The 17,998-nt window shown below is 47.9% G+C and overlaps 1 protein-coding gene across 6 annotated transcripts in view; it reads left to right on the top strand.

The window, feature by feature from the left end:
* Window positions 1–17,998, top strand: part of LOC146333634 (E3 ubiquitin-protein ligase RNF126-like) — a 42,908-nt gene that overhangs the window by 2,337 nt on the left and 22,573 nt on the right. For 3 of the 6 annotated variants that reach the window (XR_014786480.1, XR_014786482.1, XM_084825801.1), the window contains exons 2-8: window positions 9,112–9,170; window positions 11,364–11,427; window positions 13,020–13,264; window positions 13,567–13,635; window positions 14,054–14,123; window positions 14,983–15,076; window positions 16,908–17,023. Coding sequence is in view for 3 of the 6 variants with exons in the window: in XM_084825801.1 (XP_084681927.1) it covers window positions 9,112–9,170; window positions 11,364–11,427; window positions 13,020–13,264; window positions 13,567–13,635; window positions 14,054–14,123; window positions 14,983–15,076; window positions 16,908–17,023 (717 nt within the window). In the remaining 3 variants the exon portion in view is untranslated. Of the gene's footprint in view, window positions 1–9,111; window positions 9,171–11,363; window positions 11,428–13,019; window positions 13,265–13,566; window positions 13,636–14,053; window positions 14,124–14,982; window positions 15,077–16,310; window positions 16,481–16,907; window positions 17,024–17,998 lie in introns of all 6 variants that reach the window. The other 3 variants (XR_014786481.1, XM_084825802.1, XM_084825803.1) reach the window with 2 other exon arrangements.

Below are 17,998 nucleotides of genomic sequence, written 5' to 3'. Positions count from 1 at the left end.
GCTGTCATGCAGAAGATGGAGTCAATCTCGGTTGCTCCGGAGGGCAGGACTAGAAGCGATGGGTGGGAAAAGCAGATTTAAGGTAAACATGAGGACAAAAGTCCTGAGGCTTGACAGTGGAACAGACTGCCTCGGGAGGTGGTGAGCTCTCCTTTGCTGGAGGTATTTAAGCAGAGGCTGGACAGTCATCTCTCAGGGATACTGTATGTGCAAGACTCCTGTGTTGAGCAGCGGGCTGGACTAGATGGCTTCCTAGGCCCCTTCCAACTTTATGAGCCTTTCTTCTGCTGTCTGTTCCTGTGACATCTGAAGGCAACTGCCCTCCTTTTTTTTAACCACTTGGGTTCTAATATTCAGAGGCAGACTGCCCCTGCTCAAGCCCCCCCCCCCATTTTTAGCTTTCATGGTGAGTTGCCATTGATACAGCCACCCTTCTTGATTTAAAATCCTTTTTAAAAGTCTCCCTTTAAGGCCAGAAAATAGAGATAGGCCCCGGTCAGCAGGGACAATTGGAGATAACAGCAGAACTGCTCTGCTGGATCATACCTCAAGAAGGCTCCATCTAGCCCAGTAGCCTGCTTCCAGTTGTAGCTAGCCAGCGAAATGCCCCCAGTGGGAAGCTCATGAGCAAGGCTTAAAGGTAACAATCATCCCTCATTGCTGGTCTCTCCCTTCCCTGAGCACCTGGTATCAGAACTGCTTCAGAACCTAGGTCAGCCTTCCCCTCCAGATGTGTTCCACTAAAACTCCTATAATCACCCAGCCAGCATCTAGATGCTGTGGCAGAGAGCAGAAGAGGAGCCTTTCTGAATCAGTGAATCAATTCAGCCTAGTCTGGTAATCCTGCTTCCAGTGCTGGCTCCAGGTTTTTGAGGGTCCTTGGGCAAGACCCTCTCTATGGGCCCCCTCCCTCAGTCAGGCCCCCTTCTCAGCACCATTGTCATCAGGCCCTGTTGCTGATGCTCCTTTTTCTCATCATTGCTACCACTTGCCTACTCAGCAGAGAGCGAGTAGGCAGCGGCGTCTCCTGCTCCTCCTTCTCAGCACCGGAGCAAGAAGCAGGTGAACAGGCAGGTTGCCGTGGTGAAGTAAAGGAGCAAGTCCAGGGGGCTGTTGTTGGTGGGCCCTCTGCTGTTCCCCGCCTGCTTCCAGTAGTCTCCAGATGTCCATGTGCAGCTCACAAGATAGGGCATTAAGGCAGTAGCCTTCCCCTGTTTGCTTTTTCCTGCCCAGCATCCAGTATTCCGAGGTAAATGGCCACCAAACATGGAGGCTGCAGTTTGCAATCTTGCTAAACAGACTGCTTCGCAATGAGTCTGTCTTCTCCCATTCCGGGAAGAACATCAGAATAGCCCTGCTAGGTTCAACCAAGGCACGTCCATCTTGTCCAGCATTCTATTTCCCACAGCGGCCAACCGGGGGTCCCAACAGGAAGCCTGCCAGCAGGCGTGAAAGTAACAGCGCCTGCCCGCCCCGTTTGTCCCCCAGCATCTGATAGCTGGAGGTAAACTGCCCTTAGAGGTGGAAGTTCCATTTAGCTGTCATGGCTAGTGGCTGTTAACAACACACAAAGAGCCTTTCTACATCCGGCCAGAGACGCAATGGGCGGCGGTCCGGAGGCAGGCATCTTCTGAGCATAGGCGTTCTATTGTCAGCTAATACCAGTGGTTCCTCCTTACAGACTATGAACCGTGGCTCTATTTAATTACCGTGCTTAATGGCTGTGGATAGACTCGCCCTCTGTAAGGGCATATGAGAACAAAAAAAGAGCCCCTGCTGGATCAGGCCAAGAGGCAATCTAGCCCAGTGTTCTGTTTCTGACAGTGGCCAGCTGGAGGCCCCAATGGGAAACCCACAAGTGGAGCATGACAGCAACAGGCCTATACAGCTACCCACCCACCCCATTTTATCTCCTCAGCCTCTGCTTTTCAGTGGTACACTGCCCCTGAGCATGGAGGTCCCATTCAGCTTATTCTGCTTAATGGCTGACCATGCAGAGCCAATTCTTCCTAAGCATATACAAAGAGCCCTGCTAGATCAGGCCAAAGGACCACCCAGCCCAGGATTCTGTGGCCGTCCGGGTGCCCCAGCTCTCGGAGTGGTGTAGTGTAGCAGCTCAGAGGCTGAGCTAGGAACCAGGCATCTCCCAGTTTGCATATCGCCTCTGCCATGAACTCCTGAGCTGGCCTTAGATAAGCCCCTCTCTCTTGGCCTCAGTCCGCCATCTGAAATGTTCGTTGGTTTGTTTTGGGCCACCGTTAAGGGTGAAACCTTCTCAAGGCGACAAATGAGATAAACATACAAAGTGGATGCAATAAACATGACTAAGTACATGTTCAGTAAAATTCCGTAACAATTGAGACTACCAATACAAATACATAACAGCAGATTAGCAATAAAAACAATATGTGGCTAATGATCATATCAACTGAACTTACAGCGTGGTTCATAAAGATTAAGACTAGGCAACGCACACAATGCACTTTGAACACTTGAATGTGCTACAGAAATGTTAAGTTGTACCAGATTCGGAGGATGCCTTTGGGTTAAGCTGCCTGTGACCATGGAAGTTCTGTTTGAATGTTACAGCTAAGGCCCATGGTAGCAAAGGCATTGTTTGGTCCCCCTAATCAGACATCAGCTAGATGCCCCTGACAAGATCAGTCAGCCCCCAAGGCGGCAGCCAGCCCCTGTTTCTTGTCCCTCACATTTAGTATTTAGTGGTGGTATTCTCAGTAATGTGAGCCTATGTGGCCACTTGGAGATCCTTCTGCGTCGGTAAAGGCACGTGGCTGTTGGTTGTGTAATGCAGCTGAGTTGGAGGAATATAGGTCGATAAAAGATAATTTATTACGATCTAAGATCAACGCAGGTAGATAAGAAAATGGTACAGGCAGAAGGGCTGCTAAGGGCTGGGACAGATAGATGATTACTTGGATTTTGGTTAAAGGACATGAGAAGGTGGAATGCTATAAGAAAACAGATCCAAAGTTATTGGTGTTCACTTGAGCATGGATGGGTCTCAGTGAGAGAAAGGTGCTAGGCCCTTCTCTGTAGTGGCCTCAGCCTATGGAATTCTCTCCTGAGAAGCATGCGGCTGGCTCCATTTGTTCCTGTTTTTGACAGGGCTTTTAAAAATACCATTTGTTTTCCCTGGCGTCTTGAGAGGTTTTACTGAACATGCCGCTTCTCCTGCTTGTTTTAGTCAACTTCATTGGATTTTGGTTTGGCTTGTGCTGTATTGTAACTGGTTCATTTTACTGATCAGTTGTGAGCGTATGCATCTGATGTACTGAAGTTGTCTTATACTGTAAGCCAGCAGTCCCCAACCTTTTTGGCACCAGGGACCGGTCTTGTGGAAGACAATTTTTCCACAGACCGGGGGGGGGGGGGGGGTTCGCTGGCGGACTTCCGGCCGCTGGGATGTAAATGGCGTCTGCGTAGCGGATGCCATTTGCGTCCCTGTTCTTTGCAGTAATAGGCTATGTAAAGATTTACATAGCCTATTACTTGAAGAACAGGGACGCAAATGGCGTCTGCTATGTGGACGCCATTTGTGTCCCAGCGGCTGGAAGTCCACCAGCGGCCGGAGCCAGCCGGCAGCTCTGCGGACTCGTTGCGGAGCAGAGCCGGCCAGGGCCGGTGAGGATTCTGAGGGAGAGGGACGGATCGCCTCCCCCCCCCCCGGTGGACCCAAGTTAAGGGGGTTTCGCACACCCCTACTATGGCCCTGTTCCTAACAGGCCACGGACCGGTACCAGTCTGCGGCTCGGGGGGTTGGGGACCCCTGCTGTAAGCCACTCTGGGAAGACTTGCAGTCTTGAAATGTGGCTCAGAAATGTTTTACATCGGGTGTTAAACCTCTTTCAGCCTGAGAGCCAAATTCCATTTCAGAGAAGCTCTTGGGGAGGGGGGTGTTCCACTGGTGGGCAAAGGCAAAAGGAGTGGGCCAGCATAACAGCCTGTTTTAGCATAAAGCGGTTACTGCCAAAGATTCCTGCCTTAGGAGAGGCATTTCAACCTTTTAGAATGGGGAGAAAACTGCACAAACACCAGGCATCCACCAAAGGATTGCTGGTGGAGGGAAAGGGCGTGTGACCAGGGGAAGGGTGTGTGGCCATCTGGGGCCCCCAGGCGGGCTGCATTTGTCCCCCAAGCCTGAGGTGCTGCACTCCTGCTTAGGGAAACAGGCAGCCTTAGGCAATTCCCCACATAATATGTCATCTTAAAAAAAAAATCCAAATGTATTAACCTTTGCATCCTGCCTTTCCTCCAAGGAAGAAGCACTTCAGCCTCTGCAGGTTGAAGGAAAGTGGCTTGCCCAAGGCCCTGATAACTGGGAAGGTAAACTTGGATTCTCGTATCCAGATCCAACCCAGACACTCCAGTCATGCCATGGTGCTTCCCAACCTCGACTAAGAACAGCCCTGTGATATACCTGGGTGCAGTGGTTTCCCTTCCAGCTATGGAGGAACAGAGGCTAAGACGAGATGGGTTGTCCAAGGCCTTCCAATCTCTGGCAGAGCTCTGACATCGCTTGGCTCTCTGATCTGTGTCCAGCAGTCACTGGTCCTCCCTGGTGAGAGACCCTTACCCATAGCTGAATTCGGTGCCCTCTGGCGGTACCAGGTTTGAAGGAGCATTGGTTTCCTTTGGTTTGTCCTTATATCAGAGGCATGTTGACCTTGATGTTGCCTGGTGTTTTTACCGTACAATCCCTGTGATGGTTTCCATTTGCAGAACTAGGGCATAGAACTCTGGTCTCTCTGAACCATCAAGCCATAATTAAGTGACCCGGATTATAGAGATGTAAAATTTCAAGACATTTTGAGGTCATGGGGAAAAAACCCATCCCCCCCCCCCAATGGAAAAACAATACTTATTTTTTAGCGTTCTTTACAGATCTAAAGTCACTTTGTTGCTTTAGGACAGCCTTTCCAAGCTGGTGCCCTCCAGATATTTTGGACTTCAGCTCCCATCAGCCTCAGGCAGAATGGCCAATGGTCAGGAATGCTGGGCACTGTAGTCCAAAACATCTGGAGGGCACCAGGTTAGGGAGGGCTGCTTTAGGAAGATAAAGCAGCCTTTCTGTTCCTAAAGTTATTTTAGGTATGACTTAGTTTGCTCATAAATTATCATATTTTAAAACTTTTAAAAGTAAACTCAGTAAACCTGTAATTATTGTCTGAACAGATTAGAACTACATTAAATGACTGCTGTAGCATCAGAAATACAGGACTGTATAGAACAAAACCCAAGGTGTCAAGAATGCACAATGGTGACTCTACGCACAGGTTAGGAAAATGAGCATGTGTCTATCAGTAAAATATACTTTAGATCAGTAATTTAATAAGGAATAAAAGAACATGCTGGGAATCTTACAGAGAGGATTAAAAAAATATTTTTCCCTGTGGCTTCATTATTTCCAGACACTTTACATCTCTAGTCTTTCTAGAAAGGTGTTCTTATTACATAGTGTTTAGAAATCATTGTGGGGGGAGTAAAGGCTGGGTAACAGTATATAAATAATTTGTCTTAAATTCTAAAAAAATATTTCATAATCCAAAGCTGTTCAGTTTTTCTGGGAAAAACAAACATTCCTCAGAAAAAAAAACGGGAAAACTGTCATCGTCCCCCCAGTTTTTCGGGGGGGGGGGTCCCGGGCCTTCACGTCTCTACTTGAGTAGTTCTCTTGCTATAAGAGTCTAAAAAATGCCTTGCCAGATCAGACTGGGGACAACATTCTTTGCAAGAATCCTAGCGACTGACAGGTACTGCATAGACCAACAGCAGTTGGCCAGGGGTTCAGAATGGGGGGAAAACTGCATAAAACCCAGGAAACCACGAAATGATCAGTAGTCAGGGAAACCCCAGAGGGCCAGGTTGGGACCTCAGGCAGGCTGGATTTGGCCACGGGCCTGAGGTTTTACCCCTCTGCATTAGGGGACCATCTATCACTCAGTGGCAGTGTTGCGAGCAGAAGGTCCTGGGTCTCGTACGGCCTTCTCTAGCTAAAAGGCCCTTGGATCACAGGTGATGGGAACGATCCTTTCCTTGCCTGAGTTTCTAGTGAACTGCCACTTCCTGTGTTCCTGTTGCTTGAATAGCAGAGAGAGAGATAGCAAGTATGTGAGCGAGGTTTTTTAAAGCATGTCGTTCATTCCCCCCGTATAACACAAACAATTTTGCAGCCTGAAAGCCACAGATCCACCATGACAATAACATGTATTAGGTGAAAAAGGCTGCAGAAGAGACATGTAGTCCTGTTGGTTAGTGCCATAGTTGTGGGGGGAGGGAATCCCACACCTTTGGAAGAGGTTGCCATCGGAGGTCTGCCATGCTCCATCATTGCAGGCTTTTAAGAAGGCCTTGAAAACATATTATTTTACCGTGGCCTTCTCTTGATATCAGTACTGTAGTTGCTGTTATTGCTGTAGTCGTTGCTGCTGGTTTTATTGTTGGCTTTTATTGTTTTTATTGCTTTTAATATGTTAACTGTTTTTATGTATTTCACTGCTGTAAGCTGCCTTGGGAGGGCATCTGCCCTGAAAGCAGCCGAGAAATGTTTTAAATAAATATAAAATAAAAATCCCCATGGAGGAGGGACAAGCTGGGTGTTGGAGGACTTTCTCCATTTTGGATAGAACCATTCTTTATGCTCAATACACTGTCCTATCAGCCTATTCAGCAAGAAGGGCTTGCATGTGGCCTGGGTAAGGTAGACCCAAACGCTTGCTGTCTTGCTTTCCTCCCAAACTGCTCGGTGCTCTGTGGATACTAGTCAGGATGGCTTTATATCAACTCCAGTATGTCTCTCAAGGCCAGTTTCTGGGGATCAGGCATGGGAGGGGAGCTCTTGCACTCCTGTCCTGCTGATGGGCTTCCCATGGGGCCACTCCGGGAACAGAAAGCTGGACTGGAGAGCCCTTTGGGCTAATCCAACCTAGCCCTTCTGTTTTCGTGGCTTGCCCTGCTCTCACTGTCTGCTCAGATATGGACTATGGATCCTCCTTGAGCAGGCCACTTCTCTTCACACCCTGCCCCCTTATCAGCTCAGCCCTGAGTGCTAAAACTCGGCCCGTTGCATCCCAGAGGTGGCTGTGAGCCCAAAGTCCACTTTGCTGAGCCTCTTATGTCAGTCTGTTCCTCTGTCAGAGCTCACAGAATAGTAGGATTGGAAGGGGCCTGTAAGACCATCCAACCCCCTGCTCAATGCAGGAGTCCACGTCCAAGCATCCCTGACAGATGGCTGGCCAGCCTCATCTTGAATGTCTCCCATGTGGGAGAACCGACCACCTCCCTAGGTAATTGGTCCCATTGTCGTATTGCTCTAACAGTCAGGAAGTTTTCCTGATGTTCAGCCGGAATCTGGCTTCCTGTCACTTGAGCCCATTATCCCATGTCCTGCACTCTAGGATGATTGAGAAGAGATCCTGGCCTTCCTCTCTAGGACAGCCTTTCAAGTACTTGAAGAGCACGATCTTGTCTCCCCTCAGTCTTCTCTTCTCAAGGCTAAACATGCCCAGTTCTTTCTGTCTCTCCTCACAGGGCTTTGTTTCCAGTCCCCTGATCATCTTTGCTGCCCTCCTCTGAACCCTCTCCAGTTTGTCTGCATCCTTCTTAAAGCTCAGAACTGGACACAGTACTCCAGATGAGGCCTAACCAGTGCTGAGTAGAGGGGAACTAGTACTTCTTGTGCTCTGTGGTTTCTGGAAACCTGTTGGTTTGTCTGTCACCGCTCCCCAGTCAAATCTCTCCCTTCAATACTCAAGTATGCCTTTGAAATTATAGTCTTACCAGCACTTTTTGTATTACTACTGTTTAGCCACACTCAGAATGCAAGTCCTGACTGGAGCCTTTCCTAGTCCATCTATAATACAGGCTAGCCTGTTGGGAGGACCCTCTGCCCAGGACTTGAGTGTGACCGGCTGTAAATAGCGGCCTTTTGACTACAGAGAGTCAATAGTTGCATCCAGGTGACCAGCCTTGTAAACTGAAAAGGAGGACTGTCTCTCAGTGAATGAAATCCTACAGTGCGATCCTCTGCTTGTTTATTCTGAAATAAGGCCCCTGCATTCGGTAGGGCTTATGAAATTGGGCACATTCATATTACAGGCTGGACCACTGGGAACATCAGCAGCATCACCATGTTTGGACGCGCTGGCAAGAGATTCCTGGCTTACTGTGACCAAGTGATGTGCTGGAGCATGCAGCCCATTCACTCCCACTTGGGCCCTCCCACCAGCAGTTGAGCTAACCAGGAAAAGAAAGTTCAGCATGTTCTCCAAAGTGGTCCTCCTGGCTTGTTGCTGCCCTTCCAAGACAGGACCGCTAAGAGAGTTTCCTCTTGGCTTACGAATCCTGACTCATTTTGGAGCAACAAGTCAGGAGCGTGTTCGGACAGCACACTAAGCTACCAATTGCTGGCTCCTTTAGCTGGCGGGAGAAGCCAAGCAAGAGGGAACGGGTTGCATGCCGTAGTCAGCTCCTTCGTGGTAAGCCAAGATTTTCTGGAATTCTGGCTTACTGTTGTGTGCAAACCCATGATTCTCGGCCTGTTTGGGGGTTCAGAGCAAAGAATGCAGGCAACGTTATTTCTGAAAAATAGCGCTCCTCAGCTTTTAGCGTGGGGAGTTCCTTTGGTCATGCAACCAGATCTGATGCCTGCTCTAAATTCAAGTACATAAGAGGCCAAAAATCACTGAATTGTAAGCTGGCAAATGGTTTCCTTTAGGTGAAATATAATTGTAATGTTCCATATCACACATTAATCTACTGCGTAAATCTCAGTTTATATGATTGCTTCGCTTACGAAATGCAGCCACATCTTGTTTGGAAGATTCAGGCTATCAGGCCCCCATCCTTGTTAGTCTCATGTTCACAAAAACCCAAACCTGTATGGAAAGACTGGGAGAGCCAGCAATGGCAATAAGATGCTAGGTGGGATGTGGGGAGCAGCCCAAAGCTGTTGAGGGACGGTGCCCTGAACCCTTGGCCATGGCAGATGGATACGCTTACCGGATAACATGCCGCAGGTATACTTTTTTTCTTGGTGGAGTTGCACTTGTGGGTATTTTTAAAGCCTTCTCATGTGGCTTTCCTGTCTTGCAGGATTACATTTGTCCGAGGTGCGAATCTGGTTTCATTGAAGAGCTGCCTGAAGAACCTAGGTAACAATCCCTCTCTCTCTTTGATTCTGAAAATACCAAGTGTCTGCGTGTGTGTGTGTTTGGACTGGGGTTAGCCTCCTGCTCTTCCTCCCTGGTGCTGAGAGTTCTTTGATCTGCTTTGCTTCTAAAGATGGCAGTCAGTTACATGTTCTCCTGGCTTCTCAGCAGCCACTTCCTGCTTGTATGTGGGGAACAGGGTTAAGCTCTCATTTTCGCATGTAGAACAGTGGGGGGCAGGGGGCAGGTTCCACCTTTGCTTCTCTATGTTTAAAACCTCCCTGTAACTAGAAAATCAGCACCACAGATAAACTGACTTACCTGGCATCTTTTCTCCCTAACACCTAAGTTTTCTAGTTGCAGGGAGTTTTCTTTTCTCCATGAGGAAGCAGTCCCAAATGCCTACAGTCTGAAGCAGTGCAGTCTGTTTTCCCACCTCATTTCTGTTGCATATGCAGACAGTCTGAAGGAAGTGGGACTTATTGTGGGATGGCCCACGCTGTCTGGGATGTAATGGTTTAAATGCCTGTCTGGGACTGGTCAGCAGAAGCCTGTGATGCTGATGTTATTCAATCTACTCAGGCTACCCATTTAGTTCTGGGCTCAATTCAAAGTCCTGGTCCTTAACCTGAAAGGTTAACCAGAGAGCCAGTGTGGTGTAGTGGTGAGAGTGTTGGACTGGGAGCCGGGAGAACCGGGTTCTAGTCCCCACTCGGCCATGGAAACTCACTGGGTGACTTTGGGCCAGTCACAGACTCTCAGCCCAGCCTACCTCACAGGGCTGTTGTTGTGAGGATAAAATGGAGGAGGAGGATAATGTAAGCTGCCTTGGGTTCCTTGCAAGAGGAAAAAAGGCGGGATAGAAATGCAGTCAATCAATCAATCAATAAGCAAGCAAGCAGGCTCAGGGTTTGGGTGCCTTAAGGGCTGCCTCCTATATGTGCCCCCCTTGCGTGTTCTGTTCATCCTCTAAGCTCCTACGCTGTGTCCACCCCCAGCCGAGATTTGGTGGGCTGTCGTTCAGCTGTGGTGCCAGTCTTGGAGAATGCCCCAACCGGCCCTCTCATCCACTTCATTTTTTGTTCCAATGGACTTTTGAGGATGGTCGCCTGGAGGTTCTGCTGTGGGCACGGGGTGTGTGCGTGCGCGTGCGTGCGTGCGTGCGTGTGCTCTATGCCCTTTGGGGAACTCCTGTGCAGTTCTTTATTTGGGTGGGGGTTGCCTTTTTACTTTATTCTCTGCCCCTGGGCTGTGTTAGATTTTTCATTTTGATCTTTCAATCGTTTTGATGGTCAGAATAGACTTTCTTGTTCCTAACCACTTTGGTTTCTCTTTGAAAATACAGCAGGATATTGTGGTGTGTTTTTTAGAATAACTCAGTAACACTTCTGTGATTCTCTTCTCTGAAAGTGTATAATTTAAATTTTATTTAAGGCACTTCTGTTCTGCTCCTCATAGTACGTATCCCACAGCGGTTTACACATAGTAAAGTAGACAATTAAATAATGAATGCCACTGAGGCTGCAATAGTACACCAACTTCTTGGGAGTAAGCCTCCTTGAACTCAGTGGGACCTACTTCAAAGTAGGTTGCTCTGTAAAACAGTATACATTCAGCAGGGAAGTAAAGTGCTGTTTCTGGTTCCACCAGTGGCATTTCACCAGGTGCATGTGGGGTGTGAAGATGAATACAAGCATTTATTGTTATTTATAAAAATACCTAATATCTGTTAGGTGCTGTTCAGAAACAGGCAGTGCGCATCCCTTGCAATCCTATTAAAGAAAAAATGAGACACAAGGAGAGGAAGAATTTGAGGGAAAGGCGAAAGTTTGTTCAGGTGGGGAGGCAATCCATTAAAGGATACGTTAGTTGACCTAGGAGTGGAAAGACTAAAAGAAGCCAAATAGTATATTGGGGAGGGGGGGAGTGTGCCAAGATGAGTTTTTAGTCATTTCTTTCTTTACTGCTATCAAACAAACCAGTTGCGGATTGATGAAACACAGCCTTGTAATCTCTGCAGATGTTGCTAGTTCACATTAGTTATCTGTTGCTGTTGGTTTGTTTTACAGAGAGAAAGAAGCCCAAACTTACGCAAAGTTTCTCCTGCCTGGAAGTGGGTCTTGGCCACTGGTGGCTTTTGACAATCCTCATTCCAGTGTGGTTTAGCCTGAGCTTGTTTTATTTGTTTCCTCCCAGGAATGTCGAAAATGGGTCCAGTTCTTCTGCGTCGACCAGCGATCAGAGCAGACATCCGTTCGAGGTGAACTATATTTTTAAGCCTCTGCCAACGGTCAGGCTCTTAAATCACATTGAGATAAATTTGCGTATTACGAAACGTTCCGTCGGAGTCAATGCCCGGCGTCTCCGGTTAAAAAGATCTTGGGCAGTAGTGCTGGTGAAGGCATGTCTGTGCCCGCAGACCCAGGAGAAGCCTTGCCGGCCAGAAGACCTGTTGCTGGGCTAGGTGAACTTTCGATTGTTCAGGGGTGGAGCCCCGGCAGTGCATGTGGAAAGTCAGTCCCTGGTATTTCCACCTTGAACAGGAGCATTAAGCCTCTTTCCACCCAAGGGCCAAGTTCCGTTTTGGAGGAGTGCTTGGGCTGAAGGCAAGAAGGGTTGTGCTGAAAACAGGCGTATCTTAACTTCAATCTCTTACTGCCAGTAACTAAGTGTGGAGAATGTGGAGAGGGAGACATTTTTCTCCCTCTCTCACAATGCTAGAACCCAAAGGGGCCATCTCATGAAGCTGATGGGTGGAAGATTCAGGACAGATCAAAGGAAGGATGTCTTCACAAAGCGCAGAGTTAAACTATGGAATTTGCTATGGCTACCAGCTTGGATGGCTTGAAAAGGGGGTGGGACAATATCAGTGGTTACTAGTCTTGATGGCTATGTGCTGCCTCCAGGATCAGAGGCATTATGCCAGTTGCTGGGGAACATGGGCGGGAGGGTGCTGTTGCGCTCATGCCCTGCTTGTGGGTTCCTGGTCGACAGCTGGGTGGCCCCTGTGTGAACAGAATGCTGGACTAGAGGGACCTTTGGTCTGATCCAGCAGGGCTCTTCTTACGTTCCTAAGGCTTAGGACAGCTTAGGGCTCTTAGAGCAGGGCTGTTCTTATATTCTTAGGACAACTTGTGGCCCTCCAGATGATGTTGTATTGCAGGTCCCATCAGCCCTAGCCAACATAGCCAGTGGTGAGTGCTGATGGGAGTTGTTGTCCAGCAACAGCTGAGGGAGCACTCATTGCCAACCGCTGCCTTAGGAGAGGCATTTCAACCTTTCAGAAAGAGGGAAAAACTGTGCAAAAGCCACGAAAGAGGCGGAGCCAGAAGAAGGGGGCAAGACCACCAGAGGAGCCCTGGAGGGCTGGATTTGGCCCCCAGGTCTGGGCCTCTCCTCCCATTGCAGGATTGGGAGAGACTCTGGCAGAGAGTGCGACACACAGCCTGGATTGCTGTGGCCAGTCGCAGTAGATCGTCCTGGCCTGGGTGCACCAGTGGTCGGACTCTGGATAAGTCGGCTTCCTGTGTCTGCCCGAAGCACGAAAGAGGGAAGGCACTGAATCACTGAACAGACAGAAGGAAGGGACTTTCCAGGCGCCAGAACACAAGAGCACCGCAAGTTGGATAGTCAAGGAAGTGTTTAATTTAATCCTCAATGTGTTTCAGGTTGGGGATTAAAAACCCTTGAGAAAGGGTTTTTACAACCCAAGACGCGTTGGGCTTAAATTAAACGTTCCCTTGACTATCCAACTTGCGGTGCTCTTGTGTTCTGGTTCCTGGCAGGCCCCTTCCTTGGCCCTCCCCCACTCTAACCAGCTGTCTTTCTCGCTTTTCCTCCTTCCCCTGCCAGAACGTGGATCAGCACTTATTCACCCTGCCCCAGGGCTACGGCCAATTTGCCTTTGGGATCATTGATGACGGCTTTGAGTTTCCAGCCTTTGGGTCCAACGCTCAGTCAGAAGACAACCGGGATGCTGAGAACCGGCGAGAGCGGGAGCACCAGTCTCGGCACAGATACGGCGCCAGGCAGCCTCGGGCTCGTTTCACCACCCGGCGGTCCGCTGGCAGACACGAGGGGGTCCCCACGCTAGAAGGGTGAGGACAGCATTCTGTGTCTCCACTCCAAAGCTGCTGTTGTTTGTCTCTTTCAGTATAAAAATCTTGTTTAAAATTGAAGAGGTCTTCGTCAAAGACATATTTATATTTAAAAGGCATAATAACATTTAAAATCTGCCTGATTAGCCAGAACCATCCGGCTAGTAAACATTTAAATCACAACACACACACTCCCGAGGCCCCTTGAAGTCCATCTTGAAGTCTTTTGTATATAGCATTTAGCAACCTTCTTCTTTCTCCTGGAGTTCGATCATATTCCTTTCTCTCCTTCTCCCTGGCAGAATCATCCAGCAGCTGGTCAACGGGATTATCGCACCTACCACGATACCGAATCTCGGAGTTGGGCCCTGGTGAGTGGGGCAGTGTGCTGCTCTTTCCAAAGGCCTACCACTTCCCCCCTCCCTCTTGTTCTCTCTTGTTTTTAGCAGTGCTAGTTGCATAACTCTGCATCACGTGCTTATCTTCCTGTATAAAAATAGCAATGTCGAAATTTGCCATCTCCTTCCATCCTTGCACCATTTCTATTACATTTTTAGGGGGACCATAATTGTTAGATACTAGGCTTATCTAACTCTTTCTCTTGTAAAACTAAACTATCGCAGAGTTGTATATACTTTTGCTGAATTGGAAAACAAAATTGAATATTTATTGTGCTAATTCCACAAAGCCTGAGGCTTTTCCAGCCAGCTTTTCCTAATGGCTGGCTGGTCCCAGTGGAGGCCTAACCCTTCCTCCCCTCCTCCCTCTGTTGTCTTTTTGTTCTTAAAGGGGAGTCTTGCATTCAAATCCCATGGACTATGCTTGGGGCGCCAACGGTTTGGACGCCATTATTACTCAGGTGAGCCCGGCTGTGTCTTCACGAGGGAGGGAGGAGGGGAGTCCAGGGCTGCATCCTCCTCTGGGGGCAAAGATCTTGTCTCCCATCAGGGCATGTGTTTATTTTTTAGCCAGGCTAATATTTAGGGTAGATGAGTGGAACCTCCATCTTCCGAAGCAGTCTACCTCTGAGCCCCACTTACTAGGGGACACGCTACCAGGGGGAGCTGTGGCCTCCCTGCCCTGCCCGTGGGGTTCCCACGGACCCCCTTCTCATCTGATCCAGCAGGGCTATTCTGCAGTAGCTATAAAGAAGAAAAGGTCTTAAGCCCTTGAGTGTCTGTACCACCCGGGTGACCACAGCAGCCTCTCCCCTGGCTCCCAGAATGTGGGATCAGAGGGTTGCCAGGTGAGCTTTGCAGCTGAGTGAGTATTTAAACTCTGTCTCCCCTCTGCCAGGGGTGATACAAGCAGGCGACAGGCTTCAAGGATCTATGTTGGTTTTTTAACTTGATCTCCAAGATCCACCAAGCACTTGCCTAGTGGCCTGTAATGGCGGCAATACCCTTAGAAATAAAGAAGGGTAAAGGGTACCTCTGAGCATATGCTCAGCCTGGGAATTTGTTTTCACTCTCAGAACCAGGGTCTCGGCCTTTACACACAGAAGTCCAGAACTGGTTCCCATCAGTTTTGTGTTCTTTCATGAGATAGACAGAGATTGATTTTAAATTGCTGCTATGGTTAAGCAGCTGAAAGTCAGAAACCTCCATGTCAATCAACTGCAAGTCACCCAGAGCTCCACCAGTAGATCCTGAACCCTATGTCTGCCATACTGTCCCCTGTCCCACCCTCCTGTGCCATCTTTTTTTCCCCCCTTTCAGCTACTGAACCAGTTTGAAAACACCGGCCCCCCTCCTGCAGACAAAGACAAGATCCAGGCCCTCCCAACTATTCATATAACAGAGGAACACGTCGGTATGTGCGCTGCTTTCGTTTTTCTTCAATATATCTTCCAGGAAGAGTCGTTCTCCCCCCCCCCCCAAAAAAAAAAAAAAATACTGGCAAAAGTTTAGAAAGGTTTTGTTATGTTATGTAGTGTGGGTGCATTATTGCTTTTTATTCTGCTGTATGCTCCTTGATTTTATGGTTTGTGGGTGGGCGTTTGATATCTTGATTAGTTTCTATTATTTGTATTATGTGATGGGCAAGCTCAGATTAACCTTGCCTTGGATTAACCTGGAAACTGTCCAGGTTAATTTTCACCAAACACCAAGATGACAAGGGTGGGGGGAAGGTTCTGAGCCTGTCAAGAGGCCTGAAGAAGAAAAAGGAGCCACCTCTCCCTACCTTACAGCTGCCCGTCTTTAAAGCCATGGAGTCCTCCAGGTCGTGGAACAGGGGCAGATTTAAGAGGTGGAGAGGTGGGTCATTTTTCCAGATGGCTTCAGTACCATATTAGCATATGATGAGTTTTACTCAATCCTGGATTTGTCTTATGGTTATGGTTGATTGAAGTTGTTTTACATACATGTTGTCTTTGTGTATATTGTCTGTTCATGTGTTTTTTATGCAAATTGCCTTTAACCTCTGTATACTGTATTTTAAATGTTTTAAATCTTTGTAAACTACTCAGAGAGCTTTGGCTATGGAGTGGTATAGAAATGTATAATAATAATGATGCTGATGATGCTGGTGTTCAGGCCAGGGAAGCTAGCAATTCTAGAAGATTTCCGGGGATGAGACTATAAAGCTCCCCTCTTAAATAGACCCCTGAAGTTTTCTTCCTTGTGTAGCTCAGGAGAACTTTGCTGGCACCTCTGTTTTTTTGTAAGCCACCTTGATAGGGGCGGGGCAGCAGATCGATAGGTAGTTCATTTAAAATTAGTCCACAGACTGTTGACATTTCTTTCCAAATAAAAGGAAAATGCACACGTGAACAAAATTATATAGGGATAACAACTGTATATGCTTAATGTTAAATGAGCGAAGTCAAGGTTTGTCATTTGCAAGTATCTGTGGTCCAATTTTTCAAACTGTATTTAAAAACATTGCAATGTTCTGGATAATACTGACATGTATGCCCCTCCAAACGTATTAGGAGGACCACCACATCTGAATGTCTAGGATAGGATGCCAAAATTGGCTGGATCAGTTTTACTCTAGGCCCCCGATCAGTTATTCTAAAACATCATATGTATCGATGTTTCAGTAGTCCCAGAATCACAAGGCGAGAGTCTTAAAGCAATGGGTTTTGCTCCATATCGGCCTAATAAGAATCAACACTGCATCGCATTGAACCTCGCTAACGTGAAAGCCACGTGGTACTTTGGGATAATCAAATCCTGTAAATACCAAGTGCTTCGCAACATGTTAGAAAAGGTTAGTTGATGAACTAAAGGTGAACATGTATGGTTAGCGTGTGCCAACTGGTTTATATATCCTGAATTCTTTGCCTAATTAATGATTTGGCTTGCGATGGCTCCATTGTAAGCACAAATGTTGATGAAAAACAAAGCAAGTATATTAACTGAGGAATACCTTTTTATCCACCTAGTTTCATATATACTTACGGGGTGGGTAATGACAGAGTGCCTTGATGCTTGGAAGCTTCGGGAGCACAGCTGTAAACTTTAAAAGTCCCAAATGTTACTGCCTGCATGCAGTAAACTTCGCTCCCAGCCCTGTGGGTTATCTGTAGCTTTTTCCTTTCCCTGTACCTCTCCCCCCACCCCGCCCCTAGTATCTCCTTTTACTTGGGAAGGGGGCAGATAACTCAACCCTGATACTTTTTGTTTGGGAACTGCAGGTTCTGGGCTGGAGTGCCCTGTATGTAAGGAAGATTACGAAGCCGGCGAGAGTGTGCGGCAGCTACCCTGCAACCATCTGTTCCACGACGGCTGCATAGTCCCCTGGCTAGAACAGGTTAGCTACAAAAATAAAGAATTCTAAAATTGCAAGCGTAGACTGTCAGTAGATCCTCTCGTTGCCTTAATCTTTTTCTCCAGACCAGGAATGGTCAACCAGGGGCCAGGTTAGGGCCCCAGAGCTCTCTCATAGATCATAGAATTGTAGAATGGTAGGGTTGGAAAGGGCCTATAAGACCATCGAGTCCAACCCCCTGCTCAATGCAGGAGTCCCAAATCAGAGCATCCCTGACAGATAGCTGTCCAGCTTCACCTTGAATGCCTCCTGTGTGGGAGAGCCCACTACCTCCCTAGGTAGTTGGTTCCATTGTTCTATTGCTCTGACAAGAAGTTTTTCCTGATGCTCAGCCGGAATCTGGCTTCCTGTCACTTGAGCCCATTATTCTGTGTCCTACACTCTGGGATGATCGAGGAGAGATCCTGGCCTTCCCCTCTTTGACTGCCTTGCAAGTACTTGAAGAGCGCTATCCTATCTCCCCTCAGTCTTCTCAAGGCTAAACATGCCCAGTTCTTTCAGTCTCTCCTCACAGGGCTTTGTTTCCAGTCCCCTGATCATCTTTGTTGCCCCCCTCTGAACCCTCTCCAGCTTGTCTGCATCCTTTTTAAAGTGCAGTGCCCAGACCTGAACTTTGTCTTTATATGAACAAAGCAGGAGATAATTTTAGGTCCGGTTCTAGGCAATAAAAGTTAATAGAAGCCAAACTGGGTAGCACTACCTAGTAGTTGGAGGGGACACCAGCTTCTGGCAGTATAAAGTCTTCTTCTTCCATTATAGGGTCCTGGTGTAGAACAGATAAATGTGGTATTCTCCAAGTCTCTCTCACACACACAAAAGGAAAGGTAGCTGTGTTGATCATCTTCGTTGCCCTCCTCTGAACCCTCTCCAGCTTGTCTGCGTCCTTCATCGTGCCTCCCGCGGCCATGCCACCTTTTAATCGAGAGCAATGAACAATCTATGTCTCAAGAGATGAGG

The sequence above is a fragment of the Heloderma suspectum genome, chromosome Z, assembly GCF_057233095.1.
Source record: "Heloderma suspectum isolate Gila_16-S chromosome Z, 16-S_ref, whole genome shotgun sequence".
NCBI lineage: Eukaryota > Metazoa > Chordata > Lepidosauria > Squamata > Helodermatidae > Heloderma > Heloderma suspectum.
Note: the sequence above shows the minus strand (reverse complement) of the source record. Positions and strands in the feature narration are given on the sequence as shown.